This window comes from Perna viridis, chromosome 7, assembly GCF_037379345.1.
Source record: "Perna viridis isolate PV_CMFRI_1.1 ecotype Kerala chromosome 7, ASM3737934v1, whole genome shotgun sequence".
NCBI lineage: Eukaryota > Metazoa > Mollusca > Bivalvia > Mytilida > Mytilidae > Perna > Perna viridis.
In genome coordinates, this window is record NC_142451.1 from 19,912,903 (window position 1) to 19,937,130 (window position 24,228).

General features: G+C 32.3%; 1 protein-coding gene across 1 annotated transcript in view; it reads left to right on the forward strand.

The window, feature by feature from the left end:
- The first annotated feature begins 4,924 nt into the window (after positions 1-4,924).
- LOC148611717 (von Willebrand factor D and EGF domain-containing protein-like) overlaps positions 4,925-24,228 on the forward strand; it is a 31,048-nt gene continuing 11,744 nt past the window's right edge. The window contains 8 exon segments of the mRNA XM_088592542.1: positions 4,925-5,028; positions 11,428-11,587; positions 12,560-12,784; positions 13,663-13,775; positions 16,800-17,048; positions 21,357-21,566; positions 23,584-23,745; positions 24,068-24,133. Of these exon segments, the coding sequence (XP_088448668.1) occupies positions 4,953-5,028; positions 11,428-11,587; positions 12,560-12,784; positions 13,663-13,775; positions 16,800-17,048; positions 21,357-21,566; positions 23,584-23,745; positions 24,068-24,133 (1,261 nt within the window). The 5' untranslated portion in view covers positions 4,925-4,952.

Sequence of the window (24,228 nt, forward strand, 5' to 3'; positions counted from 1 at the left end):
ACAAAATTTGTAAATTAATGTACGTTGAAACTGATTGAAACTATACTCGGCGTCACATAAATAACATACTGTTAAAATTTGAATAAAAATATTTTCTACGACTTTATTGACACCAACCGTCGTTTAAATTGTCTTAAATGACTTGCTCATTCGTTTAGCCAAACAGCTTCTCCCTAAACAAGTCGCTTATTAGCTTAAATCATGCGTAACAAATCCTTACGGGAAAATCCCATACTAATATCCGCCATGTTGGTTTTTACGGGACGATTTGTTTACAAACGAAGTTTGTAAGTTCCCGTCGACCTCCGGTGACAATCGTCTGCTTGATCAACTTCTCGGTATTGTACGTTGTTCGCGTAAAATAAATGCGAGATATCCGAAATAACGCCGAAATGCATTCTGGGTTCTTCGGTTTTTGGACAAACCATTTAAACGTAAACAACATCTCCTAGCAACCCGATCACTGTAAACATGGCCGACGTTTTACAATGTAAATATTGGCACCGAGAATTAAAATCTGACCAGAATTTAACGATTCAATCTTTAGGGAGAAGCCGTTTGGCTAAACGAATGAGCAAGTCATTTAAGACAATTTAAACGACGGTAGGTGTCAATAAAGTCGCAAAAAATATTTTTATTCAAATTTTAACAGTATGTTATTTATGTGACGCCGAGAATAACAGAATTGTAGATATACCCACGTATAAATGATACGATTGTTTATTTTTTTGGCTAACGCTGGGTCTCCTCTATGTACATTTCACAAACAAAAACTCTTCAATTAATCACGCTTAAAATCGCTTAAAATGATTATGTCTCACAGTCTAACAGAATGAAATAAGTCTGATATAATCTTTGATCAGATGTCGACTTTAATATAGCCACTGCTATGAACATGCATGCATGTACCTGAATGCACTAACTTTGAACCGCGTCACTGTCCTTTACGTTAGCTTTTTTTCCTATGGATTCAACATTTGAATCTGATAGTTTTCAATGTTTGTTTGCTCTAATATCCGTATAATTTCATCGATGAAAGATTGCTCTACGTCCAGGTCTACTTTTGCATTGAATGTAGTACAAAAATGAGAGGCTTTAAGTTAGCTCGTATAAGCATAGCATTAATATATAGAAACCTGTAGCACGCTGTCTTTAGACAATTTTGTTTGTTCTAAATGTCGCAACGAATATTATTTCCTCACGCAATCCGGCAAAGTTTGAAACACTGTTATAATATCAAGCGTAAATAATGCTTTTTACTCGCTTCTGTTTTTGTTTTGAAAATAGGATAAATAAAAGCCATTTGCTTTGTTTGCCTGTAAAATTCACCTCTGGGTATTTATCTATTGCAATGATCAACACCTTTCTATATGACAAGTTCTTTCAAGGCTGCTTTCTCTATCCTGGAAAACATCTTCAATACATATACATTTACAATGTACACATATCAAATATGTCCCAACATGTATTCGATAAGTTAATATTGGCAAAATGTTTGTTCAATTTTACACATTTTTGTGTGCATAAAATCCTGTTGCTAAAGTTTCTTGTATATCAATTAAATTTTCCAACATTTTTTTCGTATTTAGTATACACCTACATATACGCCAAAAAAAGCATGAAGACACTTAAAATACTCGTATTTACATCAGAACTGTAACCTGATAAATATTTTGATGCACCCCCCCCCCCGAGGGACTGAATGGTTGTACAAGTAAATTCTTCATGTGTAAATATCTGTGCTTAATAGCCTACATGTAGTTTTAGTATTTGTTATGACAGGTCTGATATAAAATTTGTGCCTAGTGGTCCTGTCGTGGTAACTGTTGTCCGCAGTTCAGCTTTTTGTCGTCTTTTCCAATATTTAATGCACATTTTAGCTTCTATATTTTGTGTGAATGAATTTATATTTTTTTTTCAGTCAGCTGTATCCTGTGTTTTATTTTATTTTTGTGTTCAAAATACGTCTCCGGATTCAAGCGGGGGCGTGGCAGGCGTGCGCCTCCTAAAATTTTCAAAGCATGGGTTGTCAGGGGTTGATTTAGGTGGTTTTAGGTTAAAACTTTAATTTCTCACTAATTTTACCACAAAAAATACGTTGTACTCACTCTAGAAAAAATATAACTTTATAAGATTCTTTTAACTGCGCGCCCCCTTATAAAAAATCTTGGATCCGGCTTTGATTAAGCACGAATAACATTAGTGACTTTTAACTAGTTATGAAGATGTATATAGTCACTCATGCAGTGTTATCATGTAGTTGAAGAGGAAACGGTAACCAGGAGCGGATCCATGATTTTAGATTAGTGGGGCGCACAGTTAAAATTTCGCCAAGCGAAATTGTTTTTATGTAAGTTTATATTATATATATCCTTATATCATATTTAATGAGTTTGTTATGATTGTTACAGTAAAAAGCAGATAAAAATATCCCAGATATATTGGTATATTCACAACTTGGGATTAACGTTTCATTTCTTTTTTATTAAATAAAAATAATGGAACCAATCCTCCCATATAAATACACTAACTTTATGTTTAATCAATAAACATAGTGCGTCATGAGAACAAAATGCTGTAATTATAATGAATTGTGTTTTTATGTATGAAAGATTAGCTGTTATAAAATTGCAACAGTCATATAACCATGTAGCAATCGAAAACTGTCAAATATTTGAGGTATGACATTTTCTTTTTGTGTTCATTGATATGTGTTACGAAAAGTAAAGACACAAGAAAGTTCTAATTTTTTGGATGTGAGAGATTTCCTTATCTTACTTATGGGTTAAAACAGAGCGTTTGTGATTGAATATAGAGGTAATGAACAATTATATCCTACCAATATCGAATACGTTTTTAAAAGTTCTTTTAAAATAATGATTTAATGGTGAATAAACCATGATTGATTAATTCTTGCAGTTTGTTTATACTGTTTTTAAGTGACCCAAATTTAAGACTTGGCCGTGACGTATCACCAGCCTGATACATCACAATCAGTTTTAAATGCTGGTCATTTCAATTCAAACATTTTACCAGAAAACTAACTCTACATGAGAATTAAAATGAAACACCTGCACGACTGGGAAATCTAAGATACCCGGCAGTTTATTTTGCGTTCTTTTCACTGTGAGCAAGCAAACCATTCTAACACAACTTGCTACTTTTTTCAAATAGGATTCAAAGGGGAGAAAAAAGGTGTTTTTTTTTTTTTACATATTTTTAAATCTCAAGAGTTAAGTTAATTACCACTATTTAAACGTTTTTGTACTAAATATATTATTATTATAAAAAAAATGGCTTTTTATTTATAGAAAGTTGAACTAACTTGTTAACAAAATTTGTAAATTAATGTACGTTGAAACCGATTGAAACTAACAGAATTGTAGATATACCCACATATAAATGATACGATTGTTTATTTTTATGTATATATATTTTTATATAAGGAATGTAATTAATAACCATCATTGGTTCGATTCACACATGATATAAACCGCTTCGCGGTTTATTCTACGTAAATCAAACCTTAGTTCTTTATACAAGATAATATAATCAGATATAAGTTACACTTCTCTTTGTCAGACAGGATTGTTTCATTGGTAAAAGTAGTCCGGTTACATGGGATGGGATTTCAAGTTCATGACTTTATCATTGATCATGTGATAGGAAAATTTTGTATCCAAGATAAGATAAAGACGACGGCATTTTTTTCAAACAATAAAAATGGTCATGACAAATTACTGATTGTCAGATTTTTTGTATGTTGTATGTTTCATCTCCAGTTATTCTGACTATATCTGTTAATGTTGTTTTTGACATTGGCTAGTTGATTTGTGAAAAAAATGTTAATATATTATCGAAGGAGAGTCTTACAAATACATTAATCTTTCGAAAGACAATTTAAAAATAATGTAAAAGATGTAAAGGTCCCTGTATTGCAGATAGTAGCATATTATCGTTAATTGTCTATCGTACGTTTCTGTTTGGTTTATATTTAATTTGATGCGCATTTATCACAAGATTGTTTTGATTTTACATTGACAAATATTAAAAGTTTAAATTGCGTTAAATTGTAATGAATAAAAAACTGTCATCATACTAAACATATGGCATAAAATTCGTATATATCAAATTTTGCAGCAGTCACAAATCAACATATATCAAAACTTTCAACAGGCTGTGATTGGTAGTTTACGCGTTTTTGTATCCCGTGCATTATCGTTGGAAAAATTGTTTTGGTTAAATCGTAAATAAAATAGTTGTAGTGTGTCCTGATATGAAATACAAATATGTTCCAACCAATATATTGGCACATTTTGAAATAGAAATCCCGAAAATTCTATTTTTATTCAGAAATCAGAAGTCCTTGCAACTATTGGAAACACACCTTTTGAAAATTGGCTTTTTTTAGTTTTTCTCTTCAGAATTTGTGGATTATTTTACAAATGTTGCAATGGTCCATGTATGGTACAAACACATATATTAGATTAATGTATAATTAGAAAGCTATCGTATCCACATATAGTACTTCTTATGGTAATATATTTTATGTTTTGCCTATATGCTTAAAGTTTTCTGCTTTGTTTCCCATGAAACACAGAGACGTGTTCGCAATACACCTTAATGAAAGAAATAATAACAAAATAATCAAAATAAGAATTGACGGTTTGTTATGTCCTCAACAAGGGTTCAGTCATTTAATTTTAAACTTGATTGTATGTAACTTTGTATAACTTATTGAATTTTGAGTTCAATTTGAATAAAGAATGTATTGAATTATATATAATAACCTGCTTATTATCAACATACTTATGCTGGCAATCTTTCAATAATGATGAATTTAAAAGTCAAAACAATAGATACAGAAATATGTGTTTGAAATTGGAATTTTTCAGCCCAGTATTATTTCTAACGTTACATTCTGGTCTCGTATAAGCTTCAAATCCTCCATAATGGAAAGGTTGTACTGTCTCCTCTTTTTTATTTCAATTTCGTTATATAAAACTGAGGTTGTAGATTCATTGACCGGTAAGAGATGAATTCATTTCTTATAGTGGACGGGAAGTTTAAAAGCCAAAACAATACTAAAGCAAGTTAACTGCGTTTGCTAGTTTTCTTAATACTATATGCTAAATTAGTAGCGCCAGCACTGAAAACCGTTACAGTGCAGCGGACTGCTAATGATTTTTCGAACTTCAATTGACCGAGAGGGAATATGGATATATTACATGTCAATGGAAAGATAAATAAATGGCGTTTTTGAATATTATTCTTTTACAACTGGTAGGTGGTAAAGTGTTCTGCTATTTTGCATTAATTAGAGTAAAATTTCAGTAAATTCGTTCATTGTAGGTATCGTGAAACAAGTAATGTGTAAAGATCACATGTACAGAATTTCAAAAATGTAAAAAAGAACTTTTTTTCCGACAAAAAGTTACTATTTAATCAACGAACAAAATTGCCCCTATGGTTGCATATTAGTGCATTTTCAATGATTATACGATAAAAAACACTGTAGAATGTTACAATGTATATCTAAATATTTTGTTCTGAATTACAAATAAAATATACACAAAGTTCTCGATCTTCAACATTAGCTTAGCAAAATGCAACTACTAATTGTACTAAAAGTTTAAAATACGAAATCTATTCCCGGACAATCTGTTCTGTTTCCGAACTGTTGGAACAACAGAAAAGCGTGAATATTATTTACTTTTTTACCACGATCAATATTTTAAGTGCTTTTTAAGCAGATATATAATAGTATGACATTTTTTGTTTCTGTTATTCAAACATTTAGTGGTCAATTGAGTGCTGTTTTGAGGAAATTGGAACGAAGAACAGAATATTCAGAGTCAAGATAAATCACCAAAAATGGAAAAATTAGTCACAAGAATAACGTATATAAATTAAAAGATCAACATAGGCTTCATTTAAAACAAAACTGGGGTTTGTAACAGATCTGTGGTATGGTATTGATTTTAACGCCTTTTCTCTGTTTTCCCAAAGGCACCCGTCGATCTGTGTTTATATAAATGATGTCATTCCGGATTTAAACGATGGGGAGACTCCGGCATTGCTTAAAAGTCATCTAGTATGTGATGGTGAAAAAGAACGTTACAAAGTTTTTTTTGTAAATGGATTATTTCATATAAAATTTTACTATCACATGGACCGACCCTGAGCTGTGCAGGAGGGTTTGCCGGCCCTTTTTTATCCGAAATTTTGTCGCTTTCATGAGAAAAATAGACACAAATTCTAAATACTGTCCTAAAACCCCTTTCTTTTGAGAATTCCCGGTTGGCACCCCTCCTTTTCAATGTGTGAATCCTACCCTGCGGAGGATGTTGCATTGCAACCATCCGCCTGGTCCACAGTAAAACATGATAAGATATTTATATTGTACAACATGCATGTATATGTAAGCACAAGCTTCCATGCAAGTTCAAATTTTACAGTTTATGTTTTGTCAAATTTAATATGAAATCCAGCCTTGACATGGAGCCCTGAGTCCCATTTTTTGTTTGAGATTCCCTGATTCATGGTTAAATCTTGAACGTTTTATTTGAATCATATAAAGACAAATGCGAAAAAATACGACTGTTTCTGTATGTACCAAAACAATCTCAATCTTCAGTCTGTTCGCCAAAACGTTCTGTTCATAAAACAGTACGAAAAACTCATTTTGTAAAGCTCATTTTGCAAATCAAATCAAGAACATTGAGTTTGTTTTATTTAATATTCAGTACAGAATACAGAATACATTGTAATAGACAACGGTGTCTTATTATCTCTTGACAATGAAAATGCACTAAAATGCTACCAGTTTTAGGGGAATTTTTGTTTAATCAACTTTTGTCGAAAAAAGTTCTTTTGTACATTTTTGAAATTCTATATATGTGATCCTTACACGTCACTTGTTTTACAAAACCAAGAATGAACGATTTCAGTAAACTTATCAAATTACTTATCAAATTAAAGTGTATCAAAAAACCTCATTTATTTAATTTTAATTGACATATGCTATAGTCGTATATCCTCTAGGTCCATTCTACTCGAAAACTAAAGCACTTTTAATGCCTGTCCACAGTACTATTTACGTTACGTTATCAATTGCATGTACTTAGTCATGATAGTAGATTTTTTAAAATTTTTATTTTTTCTAAATTCTCCAACAGTCATATACAATCATCATTACATAAAAACACAACTTACATTGTTCACAAATATCACAACATGAATACATATACTCATTAAGAAATGTATATATTGTTGAAAAATATTTTTTGTAAAATATGGGTTATTTGTACAAAAAAATTAGAGTACATATAATAATAATAATAATAATAATAATAATAATAATAAAAATGAAGGAGAAATAAATCAGAGAGAAAAAAGACAAACAAACAAAAACAAAAGAGGAGAAGTCCTGTTTTCTAATTTGAAATACTTTTATAAATCTTTAATTTCACTTAGATACATCCTAGACATTAAACATATTTTAGAATTTACTCAACTTGAGATTGAACTTAGTAATATACTTATTTTTTACTGCTAACATTTTTTCTATCTTATACATATCTTGCAACTTACATTTTAATGCTACTATAGATAAATTGTTTTTTTAAAACACCTTGTATCATAAATATATTTCTTGATATTAAAAAATATAATGTTTTTGGGACCATTTTAGAAAGTTTTGAGACATCACCAAAAATGAAACTCAGTTTTGTAATTGGAATACTTAATCCATGTGAAAGAAACCAATATCTAACATTATGTAAAAATCTCGACCAATGTTACAATTCCATAGCAAATGTTTTATTGTTTCATTTTCTGTGTGACAAAATGTACAATAAGAATCATCAACAATTTTCATTTTGAAAAGAGGCTTTTTGTAGTAAGTATATAATGGTTTATTCTATACTAAAGCCACTGGCGTTTAGTATTCTTAGTGACTATAAATGGAAGCTTAAAAATACAATTCCATTCTAAATTATGTTCACTTAGTAGTTCACTCCATTTTTTGTCCATTTGGACAGATATAATTTTTCACTAACATATTGTATATATCTATTGACCCTTTCTTACTTCTAATAAGGTTTTGAAATACAGAAAGGATACATGGTCTACATAGAATAGTGGTACCTTTTATAAAATATTTCGCTGCTGATTTTACAGCTGCTCTCAAAATATTGTATTTCATAACATCAATATTTATTCCATACTTTTGTTGTAACTGTTTTACAGTACAAAATGAACCATCAGAATTATACAAATCATTAATATATATAGTACCATGATCAAACCAATCTTTGAAACATGGTGGCTCATTATCTATTTTAATTATATTGTTTAACCATATAGGATTTGAAAGAAAGTATTTCCAATTTGTGTCTCTTTTTCTATCAATTAACATTTCCCAAGATCTTAAAACATCTTTCCAAAAATAATTTTTTATCTTAAGAAATAACTTCTTTATGTAAACACAACCACAATTAAACAATTTGTTTTTGTCAACATAAGACATAAAAATATTTTGCCATTTACAATTTTGTTGACAAACTCTTCTGAGCCAAGTTGATTTCAATGCAATTATAAATACATTTAAAGTAATCATTTTTAGTCCACATTCTGCGTATTCTTTACATAAAATATCTTTTTAACCTTATTGACTGGTGAGTTCCAAATAAATGTAAACATGAGTTAATTTATTTTCTTGATAGGTTCTTCACCAGGATTTGGTAAAGAAATTATCAAGTGGTTTAGTATTGGCAGAACTAGAACCTTTATGGCTGTAATTCTACCAATAACAATAAGGTTTCTTTTTGACCACTGTTTTAACAATGATTTGATCTGCTCGATTCTGTCAAAATAATTTATTTTAACTACTTTGTTCAGATCAACGTCAAAATTCACACCAAGTAGTTTAAAAGATATTTCACCCCAAGAAAGCTTTTTGTCAGAACACAATATATCACTACTATATTTTTTGCTCCCAATCCAAATTACTTGGGTTTTAGAAAAAATAATATTCAAGCCAGAGATTTTTCACCGCCATCCAAAATTAAAGATGTGTGATCAGCAAACATTTTATGTTCCGTCTGCAAAACCTGAATACCATATATCCTTATTACCATGAATGTTGATAGCAAGAATTTCTGCACATGAAATAAACAAATAAGGTGAAATAGGATCTCCTTGCCTAAACCTACGTCCAATATGAAAAAAAAATCTGAAAGATTTCCGCCCTGAATAAGAGAAGATTTTATACTGTATACTGCATAATATTATGAATAAGTCGAATATTATCCCCGATATAACGCCCGCTAATAAAGCCTGTCTGATAAAAATCAATCAACTTTTCTAAAACTTTCTTAAATCTGTTTGCAATAACCGCAGAGCCAATCCTATATACTGCATTAAGCAATGAAATGGGACGCCAGTTTTTCGAAAAATGACGAGGTTTTTTTTTCCTTTTGGTAGACAAGTAATAATTCCTTGTTTCTGAGTAAGAGAAAGTTCACCTATATCATAACCATAGTTTAAAGATTCCACTACAAAGTTTTTATGATCTTTCCCAAAAAATTGAAAAATTCTGCTGAAAATCCATCTGATGCAGGTGTTTTATTGTTTTTGATTTTTTTCAATACAACACCTGCTTCATGGATGGTAATTTTTCCCTCTAGATTGTTTTGTTATCACCAGTTGAAATGCTATATTATGTTTGATATAAATCTGTTTCTAAATCATTCAGATTACAACCAGTATAAGAATCTTTACATTGATATAAGTTTTCATGAATTAATTTCGCTTCTTTTAATATTTCAAACTGATCTGTTATAACTTGACCATCATCTCTTTCTACTTTTGGAATAATTTTACTGACAAAATATTTTGATTCCAGTCCACAAAAAATATCCTGAAGGCTTTTCACATTCTTCCACCCATTGTACCCTTGACCTAATTAGTTTCCCTTACATCTTTTCTTTACGTAGATTTTCAAGTTCATGCTTCTAATTTTTCTATTCCTGATTCTAACTGCATAATTCTATTTCTTAAGTCATGCTCTTTTTTCTCAGATTCCCTTTTTTTAAAACTAGAAGAGGATATGGTTTTGCCACGAATTTCCATAAGTAAAGTTTCAAGAAATAGCTGCATATTTATCCTAAAGTAAATATCCTCATTATTCATAGTATCAATATTGTCAAAGTTGTAAACAAGAGCAGCATACTGTTTTTTTTAATATTTGAAAGTTTGTTTTTGACATTTTTCGTATATTCTGAGTCATACAATAAAGAATAATTGAATTTCCATAACCCCTTACCACGAACAAATGGATGGAACTATAAATCTAGAACTATCATAGAATGGTCAGACCTATAGCTAGGTTCAACAGAACAGTTTTTTAAATGAATCGATGTATTCTCTGAGAGAAGAAAAAAGTCTGGTCTAGCCTATTTGAAAGGTGTTCTTTTTCGCCAAGTGTACCTTCGTACCTTCGAACCTTTTTCTTCTATTAACTCAAGAAGCCTATTTCTAGCATTAGGATTGTTAATATGTAAATAATTATAAAAATCTAAGTAAGGGTTGAGAACAAGATTAAAATCACCACAAATAACAAACTTTTCATTACCAAAGTCATATATTACAAAAAAAAAATCATATCATAAAAATCAGGGGAGTCTGCATTTGGTCCATATATACATACCAGAGTTATTTTTTTTTTGAACTACAATATCTAGGATTAAATAGTTTCCACTTACATCTCTCTTTTCCATTAAAACACTAAATTCAAAATTATTGTTGAAAAACATTGCTACTCCTCTGGAGTTTGAATTCAGTGAGGAACAGTAGCATACATAGCCCCACATGGATCGAACATTTCTCTCGATTTCAGGTGAAAAATGTGTCTTGAAGACAATAAATATTACAGTGTTTTGATTTCAACATGTTAAAACATCTTTTCTCTTTGCAATGTCTCTCAATCCCCGACAATTAACTAAAAGGAATAAATGTACATACATAAGTTTCTCCTTTGACGTAATCTCAGTTGAATGTCATCAAACAGTCCAAACTTCAACTGAAGCCCATCTTCTGTTCTACCATAAATTCCACAATTATAGTACCAAACTGATTCAAATCAATCAGTTCCATCAAGTATTTTAATAAGTTCCAAATTTTTCCTAGTGACATCATCAACAAATCTTATATTGTTTGTTAAGTTCTTTCTTTCCCTTATCACACTTCTTTTAGCATCACTATTAAAAAGATAGTAAATTTGATTTTTCCTCAAACCTTACTTGCGGAATTATTGCATATAAAAGATTCCCCATTTTTATCATTTTCAGACATATACATCTGTATTCATCGTTATGATACGTTTTGATATTTGCGAAATAATTCGATTACATAAATTTCAAACAGATCACTCACTGATGATAGCTATCACAGGGGAGATATCAGTAATAGACCCAGAAAACGGTAACCTTACAGTAATTACCAATGATGTTTATCGGCCGAAATCGATTGACTACGATTCCATCCATGGCTATGTTTACTTCATTGACAGTTGGAATATAAACAGGTAATAATAACAATTATTTTCATTTTTCAATAAGAATAATATCATAATTTATGAAAGAGTAATAAGGGGGGCGGAAATCAAAAGACATGAAAATAGACAGACACACAGCAAAGAACACTAAATAACCAAAATGATACATACACAGGAACAAAAGCAACTGAGCAACTCTGACTGCACTAAGAACTGGGAGCATGGAACAGGTTCACCGGTAGGGTAAGCGTCCTCTGCTTACTGAGACACCCGCTGAGTTGGTCATTAAAAAGTCAAGTCCAGGGTAGATGAAAGAAGAAAGGAAAACTGTGACACATTTAACAAATCAGTTTTCATGGTGCAGATGGATACACCGTACCGATCAATGAGTTCATAATGACGACAATAAAACTTCTGTAGTGATGACTGTAATCTTGTAGCAACATAACCTTTCTCTAAAAGCCTAATTGTGAGAAGTTTAACGCGATACAAAAGTCTGCTTAGTTACAGCAGGCTCTGACATATCTTATGAGTTATGAAATTAAAACTCCATACAAAGTGCCGAAGGAAAGTTACCAATATGGAATGAAAAGTTACCGTGTTTTGATGTATGGTCTGGTCAATAGTTTTTCTTTGAAGTCTATCTCTAAGTGTAGGTCAAAATATGAATCGACTAAACAGTGTATGTAGTATCCTTTATCTTAAATACTTTTGGGTACATGTAGATGCGATGTATCAAATTCCCTAAACTTAGATTGTTTAACGATAACACGCCATCTACATCGATTCCGGGGGTTATATGTGTAGATGCATTATTGTACTAAATTCTATATTGATCTTAGCTGCGCATGTGATATGTCCACAAGTACAGACAGATGGCAGTTTGTTGCGGCCTTTTTACCACTATTATGGTATTTCTACAACGGCCATTTACATTAACACGAAAATATTATCGATACTAACTTTGAAAAAAATGTAAATGAATAAATTATATTTCTATAGGTTTCAGTACCCATCTTCAAGCAAAATTTCTATTGAAACAGTAATCTCTAACAATACGGGAGCACAACCTTTATGTGTTGCTGTGGATGGTCTGCATGGTTACATATTCTGGTCAGATAATAATAATAACACTATTCAACGGTCCTTCATGGATGGATCTGGAGAAGAGAAAGTCATAAATACCCCCGATGTCGCCACCTCACTATACATTGATCCTAAAACCAGGTGAGTACAGACATTGTTCGACTTGAACTGTACGTAAATTTCCTATATTGAAAAAATAATTAAATACAATTGCATAACGAAAGTGCCATATTTATTGATCAGGTCTCCCAGTCTTAAATTAAGTCCAAATGAGTTTCTATTTTGTTTTTATTATAATTTATTGAAACTGGTAAAATGTCGAACAACAACAATTATTGGCTAAAGTTGTCAAAGTTTCAGCTTTTTTCAATAATGATAATAAACCTGAAGAAAAAAAGATTGCAATGTACACGATGAATGATTAAGTAGCAGTCTTTCTAAAAACCAGACAGACGGTGATTTATAAAAGTGAAAAACCCACCAAATTCAGTTTTATATTAGAAAGGGTAAGGAATTACATAACCAGTCTTAACTTTTCATTTGGTTATTGCGCTTTTGAGATAAAAAATATATAGATTTTACATGAAATTGGCACTTTGCAAGAGTTGTCGTTCTTTATTTGCTTTCTTTTGGTTAATTTTAGTGGGAGATTAAAGCATGATTTAAAAGAAAGAGCAGATCTGAATGTAGAAATGTTTATCGTTATGTAATAAGTATAACATATATAGACTGAAAAAGCATCGTTTGTATGGTAGGTTCAGTCCTTTATTCAAAGTTGTCCTTTTTATTTGTTAAGCATTTGGTTGTTCACAAAACCAATCGTCAGTAATTACACTGGGATATTTGTGAAATAGCTGTATATTAAACAATTTTACAATATACCTCCTCTATTTTTCATTTACTTTAACATTATGTTAAGCACGTTAGCAAAAAATGAAACTGCCAGTATTTTCTGGATTGTATGAGTGTACATTCATTCCTTATTGAAAACCACATATATAAAATAATGATTTATTTAGATGGCTTTATTACACTGTTGACTTTGTAATGAACGGGATTCAGAAATACCGGTTGAACGGAAGTAATTCCCACAGTATATTGTCAGAATACTTCGTCATGGATTTCACTATAGGTATGTTTCGAACTATATTTGTTTAGCATAAATGCCTGTGTTGAATTTTATACCTATATATACATTGAGGTCAGTATATTACGGATTTTCAAAGAAACAAAAAGAACAAATATTGTTCCCGTATTTCCTAAAAAAATAAAGTCCCTGAATAAATATGATGAAAATAGAAGTAAAACAATGTACTACAAGACATAGGTTGAAAATGCATAACAGTATGAAATCATACCATACCTGGAAAGAATAATAGACATTGTTTGTGCAACAGAATATTACAAAGATGCTTTTCATAATTGAAGGGAAAATTGAAATCTAAAAAGCTCAAGAAGAAAACACAACAATTAAACATCAATGCAAAATAAGTCATGGTTGAAAGAGCATTAAATTGGACGAAATAAAAAGGCAAGGCAAAAATATCCCGACCTTTAACAAAAATATCTTAACAAAAACTTGTTCAAATAAATGAGGGAAAATACAAAACCATGATCACCTTCAGAAAATGGATAAAACGAGAACAAGAAGACATTGATTCTCTTTCAGAGTGGTTGAAGGCGGTGAGGTCTTTAATTTTGAAACGAATGAAAGTTTTAAGTAGGTCAATGAGTGCCAAGATTACACCAGTTTTCAAAGACCCCGATGTAGCAAAAACATTGTCTACTATACATGAAAAATATGTAGTCGTACCAGCAGACAAAGCCCAAAACAACATTGTTTTTGTCTGCAAAACGTTTTATATCCAATGTTTATTATCAGAGGTAGACGTAGAAAATAATAGCAGTGATAAGACCTACACTGCTACCACTCTCTCCAAAGAAGAGATTGTGGAAAACCATAAATCTGTGCTATCCTCTTTTGGTCTCTCTACCAAGGACGATGATTGTGATTTGCCGTCTATGTACTGGATTCCTAAACTTCACAAGAATCCATACAAACAACGTTTCATAGCTGGATCTGCAAAATGTACCATCAAACCTCTTTCAAAACTTTTAACTTCTATAATCACAACTGTCAAAGAGGGTCTACAGTCCTACCACAACACTTGTTACTCCCGTAGTGGTATTAATTCAATGTGGATCCTGAAAAATTCAAAAGATCTTTTGGAGACAATCAGTTCAAGACTATTATCTGAATATGATAGCATTAAAACCTATGATTTTTCAACACTGTATACTTCTATTCCCCATATTCAGTTAAAATCCCGACTTAAAAACATTATACATCGTTGTTTTTCCGAAAAAAGACGGTACACCTAGATACAAATATATAGTTCTTGGTAGAGATTCCTCATACTTTGTATGAAATAATTCCAAATCATCTTCCAAATATACAGAGGAAGATGTTTACAAAATGCTGGAATTTTTAATCGACAACATATTTGTCCAGTGTGGTGGACGTGTTTTTCAACAAACGGTCGGCATTCCAATGGGAACAAATTGTGCTCCTTAACTAGCTGACCTATTCATTCGCTCTTATGAGGCTGACTTTATAGCTGATCTGATCAGAAAGAAAGAATATTGTTTGGCTAGATCCTTCAATCTCAGTTTCCGCTATATAGATGACGTGTTATCTTTAAACAATCCTAATTTCGGGGATTTGATACATCGCATCTACCCAAAAGAACTTGAGATAAAAGATACTACAGCCACTGTGAAGTCAGCCTCATATCTTGACCTACACTTAGAAATCGATGGTAAAGGAAAACTATTGACCAAACTTTACGACAAATGTGATGATTTTCATTCAGAATTGTCAACTTTCCTTTCATCTGTGACAACATCCCTTCGGCTCATATCACAACTCATACGTTATGCCAGAGCTTGCCAAAACTACGCAGACTTTTTGTATCGCACTAGAACTCTAACAAATAGGCTTCTGGAACAGGGTTATGTTGCTACAAGATTAAAGTCATTACTACAGAAGTTTTATGGTCGTCATCATGAACTCGTGGATCGTTATGGTGTATCCATCAGTACCATGAAAACTAATTTATTCAACGGGTCATAGTTTTCCTTTCCTCGTTTGTCTACCCTGGACTTGACTTTTTATGAGCAACTCAGCGGGTGTTTCTAGAAAAGCAGAGAACGCTTACCCTACCGGTGAACCTGTTCCATGCTCCCAGTTTTTAGTGCAGTCAGAGTTGCTCAGTTGCTTTTGTTCCTGTGTATGTATCATCTTGGTTATTTAGTGTTCTTTGCTGTATGTCTGTCTATTGTCATGTCTTTTGATTTCCGCCCTTATTATTCTTTCATAAATTATGATATTATTCTTATTGAAAAATGAAAATAATTGTTATTATTACCTGTTTATATTCCAACTGTCAATGACGTAAACATAGCCATGGATGGAATCGTAGTCAATCGATTTCGGCCGATAAACATCATTGGCAATTACTGTAAGGTTACCGTTTTCTGGGTCTATTACTGATATCTCCCCTGTCATAGCTATCATCAGTGAGTAATCTGTTTGAAATTTATGTAATCGAATTATTTCGCAAATATCAAAACGTCCTAGTTGCTCATTTACTTTTGTTACTTTGTATGTATGATTTTAGTTACTTTATGTTCTTTGTTGTGTATGTCTATTTTCCATGTCTGGTCTTTGTCCCTGGATTACATTCTTTTGATTACCGCTATAACCTTGGTTCCCTTGATTACTCTTTCTGAACGTTTAAATCTTATATAAATCACACACTAAATTAGAACGTGAAAATGGAAAAGAATAGAACATTCATTCAAGAAGTGCATACATGATCTTTATATCTTGTCAGATTCCTGGAAAAGAGGTTAACAGGACAAACCTGACATAAAATTCTAGAGGTAGGTTGTGTGGACATACACATGTAGGTGAGAACAGTGAATACATTTCACAAAGACGCAGATTACAAAATGCGATGGCGAAGAATCGAAAAGGTTCGAGTGAAATGAATTAGTCATATTTGCAATATATACAGAAACTCGTACATGCTGCAAATCGTATCCATCTAAGGATAATGCTTTGATAATTGTTTCTGTATTCTTTTAATTTCAGATCGGGCAACTTCAATGATCTACTGTTATAATTATTTTAGCAGCATATTTATGGCAACCCTTGAAGGTGATTTCATTCGTTGGTTAAGGTCACCATTATTTATCAGACAGATTGATGTGTTTAATGAAACTGTTTACTATTTGGGATATGGAAATAATATTTACAACTTTGACACAAACTCAACTGAATGGAAGCATCTATGGAAATCTTTCTCCACTATTTATGATATGATTATTGTCGAACATGTTAGTAAGTATACAAATATAATTGTAATGACAATGGAAATAAGTTTACTCTTACCCAAGCCTTGTTTAAAAGATAGATTGCTAAAAGAGGTTAAATTTTGTTGATAAAAACGACTGATTTGAATTATTGTACAAATCTCTACTCTGTGTTTATGATTAAAGCTATGGCTTTTCATAAAGTTTTCACTGGAAAGAATGGTCATATGGAGTATGAAGAAACGAAAACACATGATTTAATAATTAGTTTTAAACATCAAATTTCTCGTTACATTCCTCAAATACATTTGTAGAAGGGTACGTATTTAACTGTAACCTAATTTTAGCCATGAAGTCTTACATACCAAGTGGTGGTTGGAATAAATTTTAAGTCATTTCATATATTAAATAAGTGACTTTAGACTGATGATCGGAATTTCGTTTATGGTTTTAGTGCTTAAGAACAAAGATATTTTTAAAGAGCTATGCATTCTTTCTAAATTTCAGCTAACTTAAAATGCAGAGAATGTTTTTTTCTTAAATTCGGTCTAAAATATTTTAAACACGCAAAAATAGAAAAGCCAAACCTAAAAGTCAGAATAAACTATCATTAACGACTTTTGAATCAAATCCCTGCCCTTTGATAAGGGTATGAAACGCATAGTTCTATACTACGCTATTTGAATAGAGTAAAATAGCTAACAAACAGCTTGATCTGCTGTGTGAAAATGTCATTTTTTCCTCGAAAGATATTAAACAAAGGGCCAGCAGACCCCCTATCCCCTAGAGGGATTTTATATTTCATAATTGATGTATTTTGAACACATTATTTCCAGTTTGCAAAAAATAAGGCAACGCTAACTGAGGTATGTAGAAACAGTGAAGGTCATGAGTAGTGAAATGCCCAAATTCCGTAATAATTGTTTCCAAATAAACAAATATAGATTCAAGAATGTTAGATGACATTGAAAAGTTAAGTTTTCAGGCCTACCGGGACACCTTGCCCATGCTCCCAGTTTTCAGCGGAGTTCTAGTTGCTCATTTACTTTTGTTACTTTGTATGTATTATTGAAGTTTAAGTTTTTGTGTGTGTCTGTTTCCATGTCTAGTTCTTGTTCCTGGATCTCATTCTGTTGATTTTTGCTAGAATATTGGTTGCCCCGATTACCCTTTGAATAGCCATTTGGTTTATAATTTATATCTAAACGATATTGCCAAAAATGATAATCAAAAATTACCCTCCCCCTAAATTTCCATGAAAAATACAGCAAATTTTGAAGTGACTTCGGTCAATATAGGTCAGCAAACTCGAAAGAGGACTTCTTTTGCAGACAAAGTTTTAAAGCTTGTTGATTATGATTACCTCTGCAACGTTGAACATTTAAGTCAGGTTGTATGAAAAATACCCCATAATTTAGGCAATAAGCTGATCACGAAAACACTATAAAACGTATTTCAGAGGTTTTCATAAGCAATAAGTGCTTATGTTTTGGTAAGAAAAATGTTTGATAGAAATATATTGGATCAAAGACTCGACACTGTTTCAACTAATAACTGAAAAGTCCTTACAAATTTCTGTAACTTGAAATCACCATAAAGAATGAACCCGTTGCATGTGCTATTGCATCAGAATTACGATGTAAACTATAGCTAATACTTGATTGGAAACCTAATGGTAGTAAATGGAACACTGAATAATCCTTCAGCACCTGCCTTTGGAGGTTTCATATCACAATTCATACGTTATGACAGAGCCTACCGTAACTTCAAAATTTGTTGTATTTTTCATGGAAATTTAGGGGGAGGGTAATTTTTTATTTGTATCGCGCTAGACTTCTGAGAATTAGGCTTATTAAACAGGATTATGTTGCCTCCAGATTGAAGTCATCACTACAGAAGTTTCATGGTTGTCATCATGAACACGTGGATCGTTATGGTGTATCAATCTGCACCATGAAAACTGATTTGTTCCATGTATCATAGTTTTCCTTCCCCCTTTTGTCTACCCCAGACTTCATATGAGCAATTCGGCGGGTGTGTTTAGAAATGCAGAGAACGACTACCCTACCGTTGCACTTGGTCCATGCTCCAAGTTTTAAGTGTTCGAGTTGCTCATTTACTTTTATTACTTGTATGTATTATTTAAGATACTTTATGTTCTTTGCTGTGTTTGTCTGTTTTTCATGCCTTGTCGCCTTTGTCCATGGATACAAATCCTTCAACTTCCACTAGAATCTTGGTTCCCTTATATATTCTATTGCCCCAATATTTAACACACACATACATGTGTTATAGGATAATTTCACCAGTTTCGTGAAAAAAGTTTCACACAAAAAAAACATAAAGATGTATAAAAGACTGAGTGGAAAACGGATATTCTTTGAAACACTTGTAAGCATACCAAATTGGTATTTTTGTATTTCACCGTACGGTCCAGGAGTAAAGTGGGGAGGGGGGTGAAACTTCCCAAAATATCATAGTAAGGGGATGTGCCAAAATATGGGTATGGTTTTCCGATTTAGATATATAAATTTGATAGTATAAATTAAGATCAACTGGGTTGGATACTCAACTGGGTTGGATGGTTTCTCATAAGTACATATACATATGCAAAAGTTATCATGTAGAAGGAGAAACAAATAACAAAAAACAATACTTTTCTAATGTTTTTATAAGTGCTTAAAAGCTTGGTTTGTTTATTTACACCCACTAGTTTTATCACAAAACTTGTTTACTAGTCACACAAACCGCATCACACCTCTGTTCATTGTTCTATTAATTAGACAACCAAACCGATAGACACGAGACCCTTCTCATGAACTCAAATTACTGACTGATATCCTGTGTTATATTTTCAAGTCTTTTGTATATAGTCTGAGCTTTGATTTACTTTATTATATGCCGTGTTCTATTGTAAGACATCAACGATTACCAAAGAATTGCACCATTAAAAGCTTTTGGAATACGCACCAACTCTTCAATGGAATTGAGGTGATAAAATACCGACCTATGCATTTAAAATATATGATAGTAAATATAAACACAAGAAATATGTATATATATATATATGATTTAAAAATTTCAAAGCATTTTTTTCATCCGTTCTAAAATTAACGTCAGGTAACATATGTATCGGTAAAAATGGGGCTGGTAAAGAGGGAAAAAATATTGCATTACGCGAAAAGAACGGACGGACACGTAATTATCCACACATTTTCTGATGGCATCACATTATACCTTGCCACTACGTTTGGCAAGGTATAAAAACTATAGATGATGAAAAGACAATATTTTATACGTCCTATTAACTGTAGCGGCTAAGTTGCTGTGATGACGCCCTGCCCCACTCCCATACTCTCCTACACAGTCTTGACGTATTTTTGTTAAGATTTTTCAGTATATTGTAAGACGACTTGTGTTAACATTGAATAGCGGTTTTGGACTAGCAATACGAACAAATACTTAATAAATTGGATTTTGAAATAAGTTCCAATCTTACAAATCAAACAAATCTTAGTCTTTGTAAATCTATAAAATTTGATGAGGAACGCATATTAATCGAAAATTTATCAAGTGCATAATGGTAAATTCTAAAGATTAGACTTGATGGCTATGAAAAATTTGCAAAAACCTTTAATGGAGGAATAGGATTATCTAAGTGTGTTCTCAGGGAATCAAACTTTCATCGTTAAAATTAGTCAAAAGGGACGAACAAAATATGTAATGCCGAATCAAAGTGTATACATTTGTAGTGCATTTTGTGATCATTGTTGGAAAAATTCACATTTGGCGGCAATACAAAGAAACTAAAGTGATAACAGATACTTGTTTTTTTTTAAAGATTATGATCACAACAATTTTGAACGGAAATAAGACATTTTTATTGCTCTTCAAACATATTTGTTAGACGAAAATGTATCAGAATTATTTATTTTTGTTCACTGTTTAGTATCAACTTGGGAATGTTGTAAAATGTTGAGTTTGTTTAAGTTCTTTTTTTTAAAAGGTAACATTTTTTACATCTAATTTGTAAATGAAAAACATCTAGGCTTTCTTTTGATGTCATTTACATATACATATTTACATATGTTTCACTTGGATGAAAAGATTTTTTCAAAGACGAATACACAGAAATGACCTCGTAACCAACTTTAAGACTCTGGTTTTCATGACATCGCTGCACTTGTTTTTTTTTTTTGCAAACAGGCGGATTCATGGCATATGTACATTTCTATTAACCTATATAGGAATAAAAAAATCATCAAGGGAGAGGATTTCGTCATCTGGCTAAAGGACTGAAGATAAGTTTTCTGAATATTCCATTTTATTTATATAGTTTCCGAAGAATGTAGAAGCTATACTGAGACTGATCAATTAGGGAAACGCTCGTCCGACTATGAAATAGACCTGTTCATGGATTTACCTATCAGTGATCACACGATTATAGAAGGATGGTACAGACATAACAGCGAAAATGGTGACGTCATGCCAACATCACCACCTGGCGTTAATCATTGTGGAACTATGAATCCAGTTTGGCTAAATGGTTAATATAACTCTTATAGATGAATGCATATTTTCATAAAAACGCAATCATGCATCCTTAGAGAAATAAAAAAAATACATTACTTTTCAATGATGTTTTCTAATGAAAATAGAAATATGAACCAAGTATGGACATGTGGATTACTTCAAAATTCTTACAAAACTTCCTACAAAGTTTCACTGTGATATTATTACTATAAAATATATATCCCATGGTACAGAAGTGGACAATGAATACTTTATGGTCGTCATCATGAACTCGTGATTCGTTATGGTGTATCCATCAGCACCATGAACACTGATTTATTCAACGGGTCATGGTTTTCCTTTCCTCTTTTGTCTACGCCGGACTTGACCTTTTATGAGCAACTCGGCGGGTGTTTCTAGAAAGGCAGAGGACGCTTACCCTACCGGTGCATCTGGTCCATGCTGCCAGTTTTTAGTGGAGTCCGAGTTGCTCATTTACTTTTGTTACTTTGTATGTATGATTTTAGTTACTTTATGTTCTTTGTTGTGTATGTCTGTTTTCCATGCTGGTCTTTGTCACTGGGTTACATTCTTTTGATTACCGCTATAACCTTAGTTCCCTTGATTACTCTGACAGTGTAGATTAATATAGTTTGCTAAATTTATATCACAGTTAAGGTAAACTACTTTTACGGTTATTTGTGTATATATACATTCCTCCTCGTAGGATTAATCTAGAGCTGTAACTTAGTACACGATGTATGGTAATACGGGACAATTTATCTAAGTGTTATTATTTAGGATAGAGGATCAAATTAATGATGAACGTCACAACAAATCAATATTATACAAACGTCTCAGAATGTGACGAATATATTCGCTACAATGCTTCATCGGATCAAATTGATACAGGGAAGATAACGTAAACTTATAGAAGGATCTGAAAAATTCCCAACGATGTTAGAACTGTCAAATTTGAGATGCAAGTTTTTGGTAGTTCCCTCCGCGGGAACTAGCCTTGCTGGCCGAGTGGTCTAGGGCAATGGACTTTGTGCAGGCGGTGTTGTCATAGATGTCACAGCGGTACGAGTTCGAGTCCCGCGGAGGGAACGACAAAAATTTGCTTCGCAAATTTGACAGTTCTAACATCGTTGGGAATTTTTCAGACCCTTCTATAAGTTTACGTTATTTTCCCTGTATCAATTTGATCCGATGGAGCAGTGTAGAGAATAGAGTCGTCACATTCTGAGACGTTGTATAATATTGATTTGTTGTGACATGCATCATTAATTTGATCCTCTATCCTACATAATAACACCTAGATGAACTGTCCCGTACCACCATACATCGTGTACTAAGTTACAACCCTAGATTAATCCTACGAGGAGGAATGACCCGGCCAGCGAAAGCTATATTTTTATAGCCTAGCTGGCCGAGTGGTCTACGGCGCTGGAGTTAGTGCAGGCGGTGTTGCCATAGATGTCACAGCGGTACGAGTTCGAGTCCCGCGGAGGGAACGACAAAAATTTGCTTTGCAAATTTGACAGTTCTAACATCGTTGGGAATTGTTCAGACCCTTCTATAAGTTTACGTTATTTTCCCTGTATCAATTTGATCCGATGGAGCAGTGTAGAGAATTGATTCGTCACATTCTGAGACGTTGTATATATATATATATCGGATTAAATGTAAACACGTCATTCCCTTTCAAATCACTGTTAACCTGAATTGAACGTTGTTTTTTGAAAGAAAAAAACAAATGAACCATAGACAAACACGTTTTCACAACTACTACTTTAAATTGGTTAGTTCATAGCTCCAGGAAAAAATGCATCCTTTCTAAACGTGCAGGTAATTCGGAACTAATAAACAGAGTTTACACAGTCTGTTGTGTTACACAACATAGATTGATTAATTGTTGGGGTTTAACGCCCGAGCAGCAATGTTACAGCTATATATAAGTGAGAAATATTGAACATTAATGTTAAAATAAAAAATAGAATATATAATGTACCATTTTACATACAATTATATGCGTTTTTATTTTCAAGGTGAACTTCCTACCAAACAAGACGGGAATGTATCGAGGGAAGTTTGCATTCAATCAGAGGACGATATCTGCAAAGACACCTTAGAAATAAAAATTTCTAATTGTGGCAGTTTCTTCGTTTACTACTTAATACCCACGCCAAAGAATGATTCATACTGTTTTGGTAGCCTTTATTAATTAAGTGCTAAGATGAAAAACACTGTGACAACCAAAAAAAAAAAAAAAATAATAATAAAAAATAAAATAAATAAAAAAAAAAGCGAAACAAGAAAGAACAGTTATCAAGAAATACCGATTTCTGTAAGTATGTACTATTTTTATCAGGGTTATACGATGGTGCATTTGTTTTGTTTCATCATAGATGTTCATTTTTATATCTGAATGCTAAGTCACGGGATTTAGCTGTTTAAAAATTATTAAATAGATTTATTAACATATACGTATTTTGAAACATCTTATGTCATTTATGAACAAATATTTTACAGGAAGTGGTGTTGTTGCTTGTCCAGGTGGAATGTCTTCGGAAACTGGATACTACCCAGGGTGTAGCTGTGCGTATATTTATAAATGTTGCCTTAGATGTCAGATAAGAGAAGGGATTCGAATCCCACTGAGGGAGCGACCAAACTTGCATCGCAAATTTTCA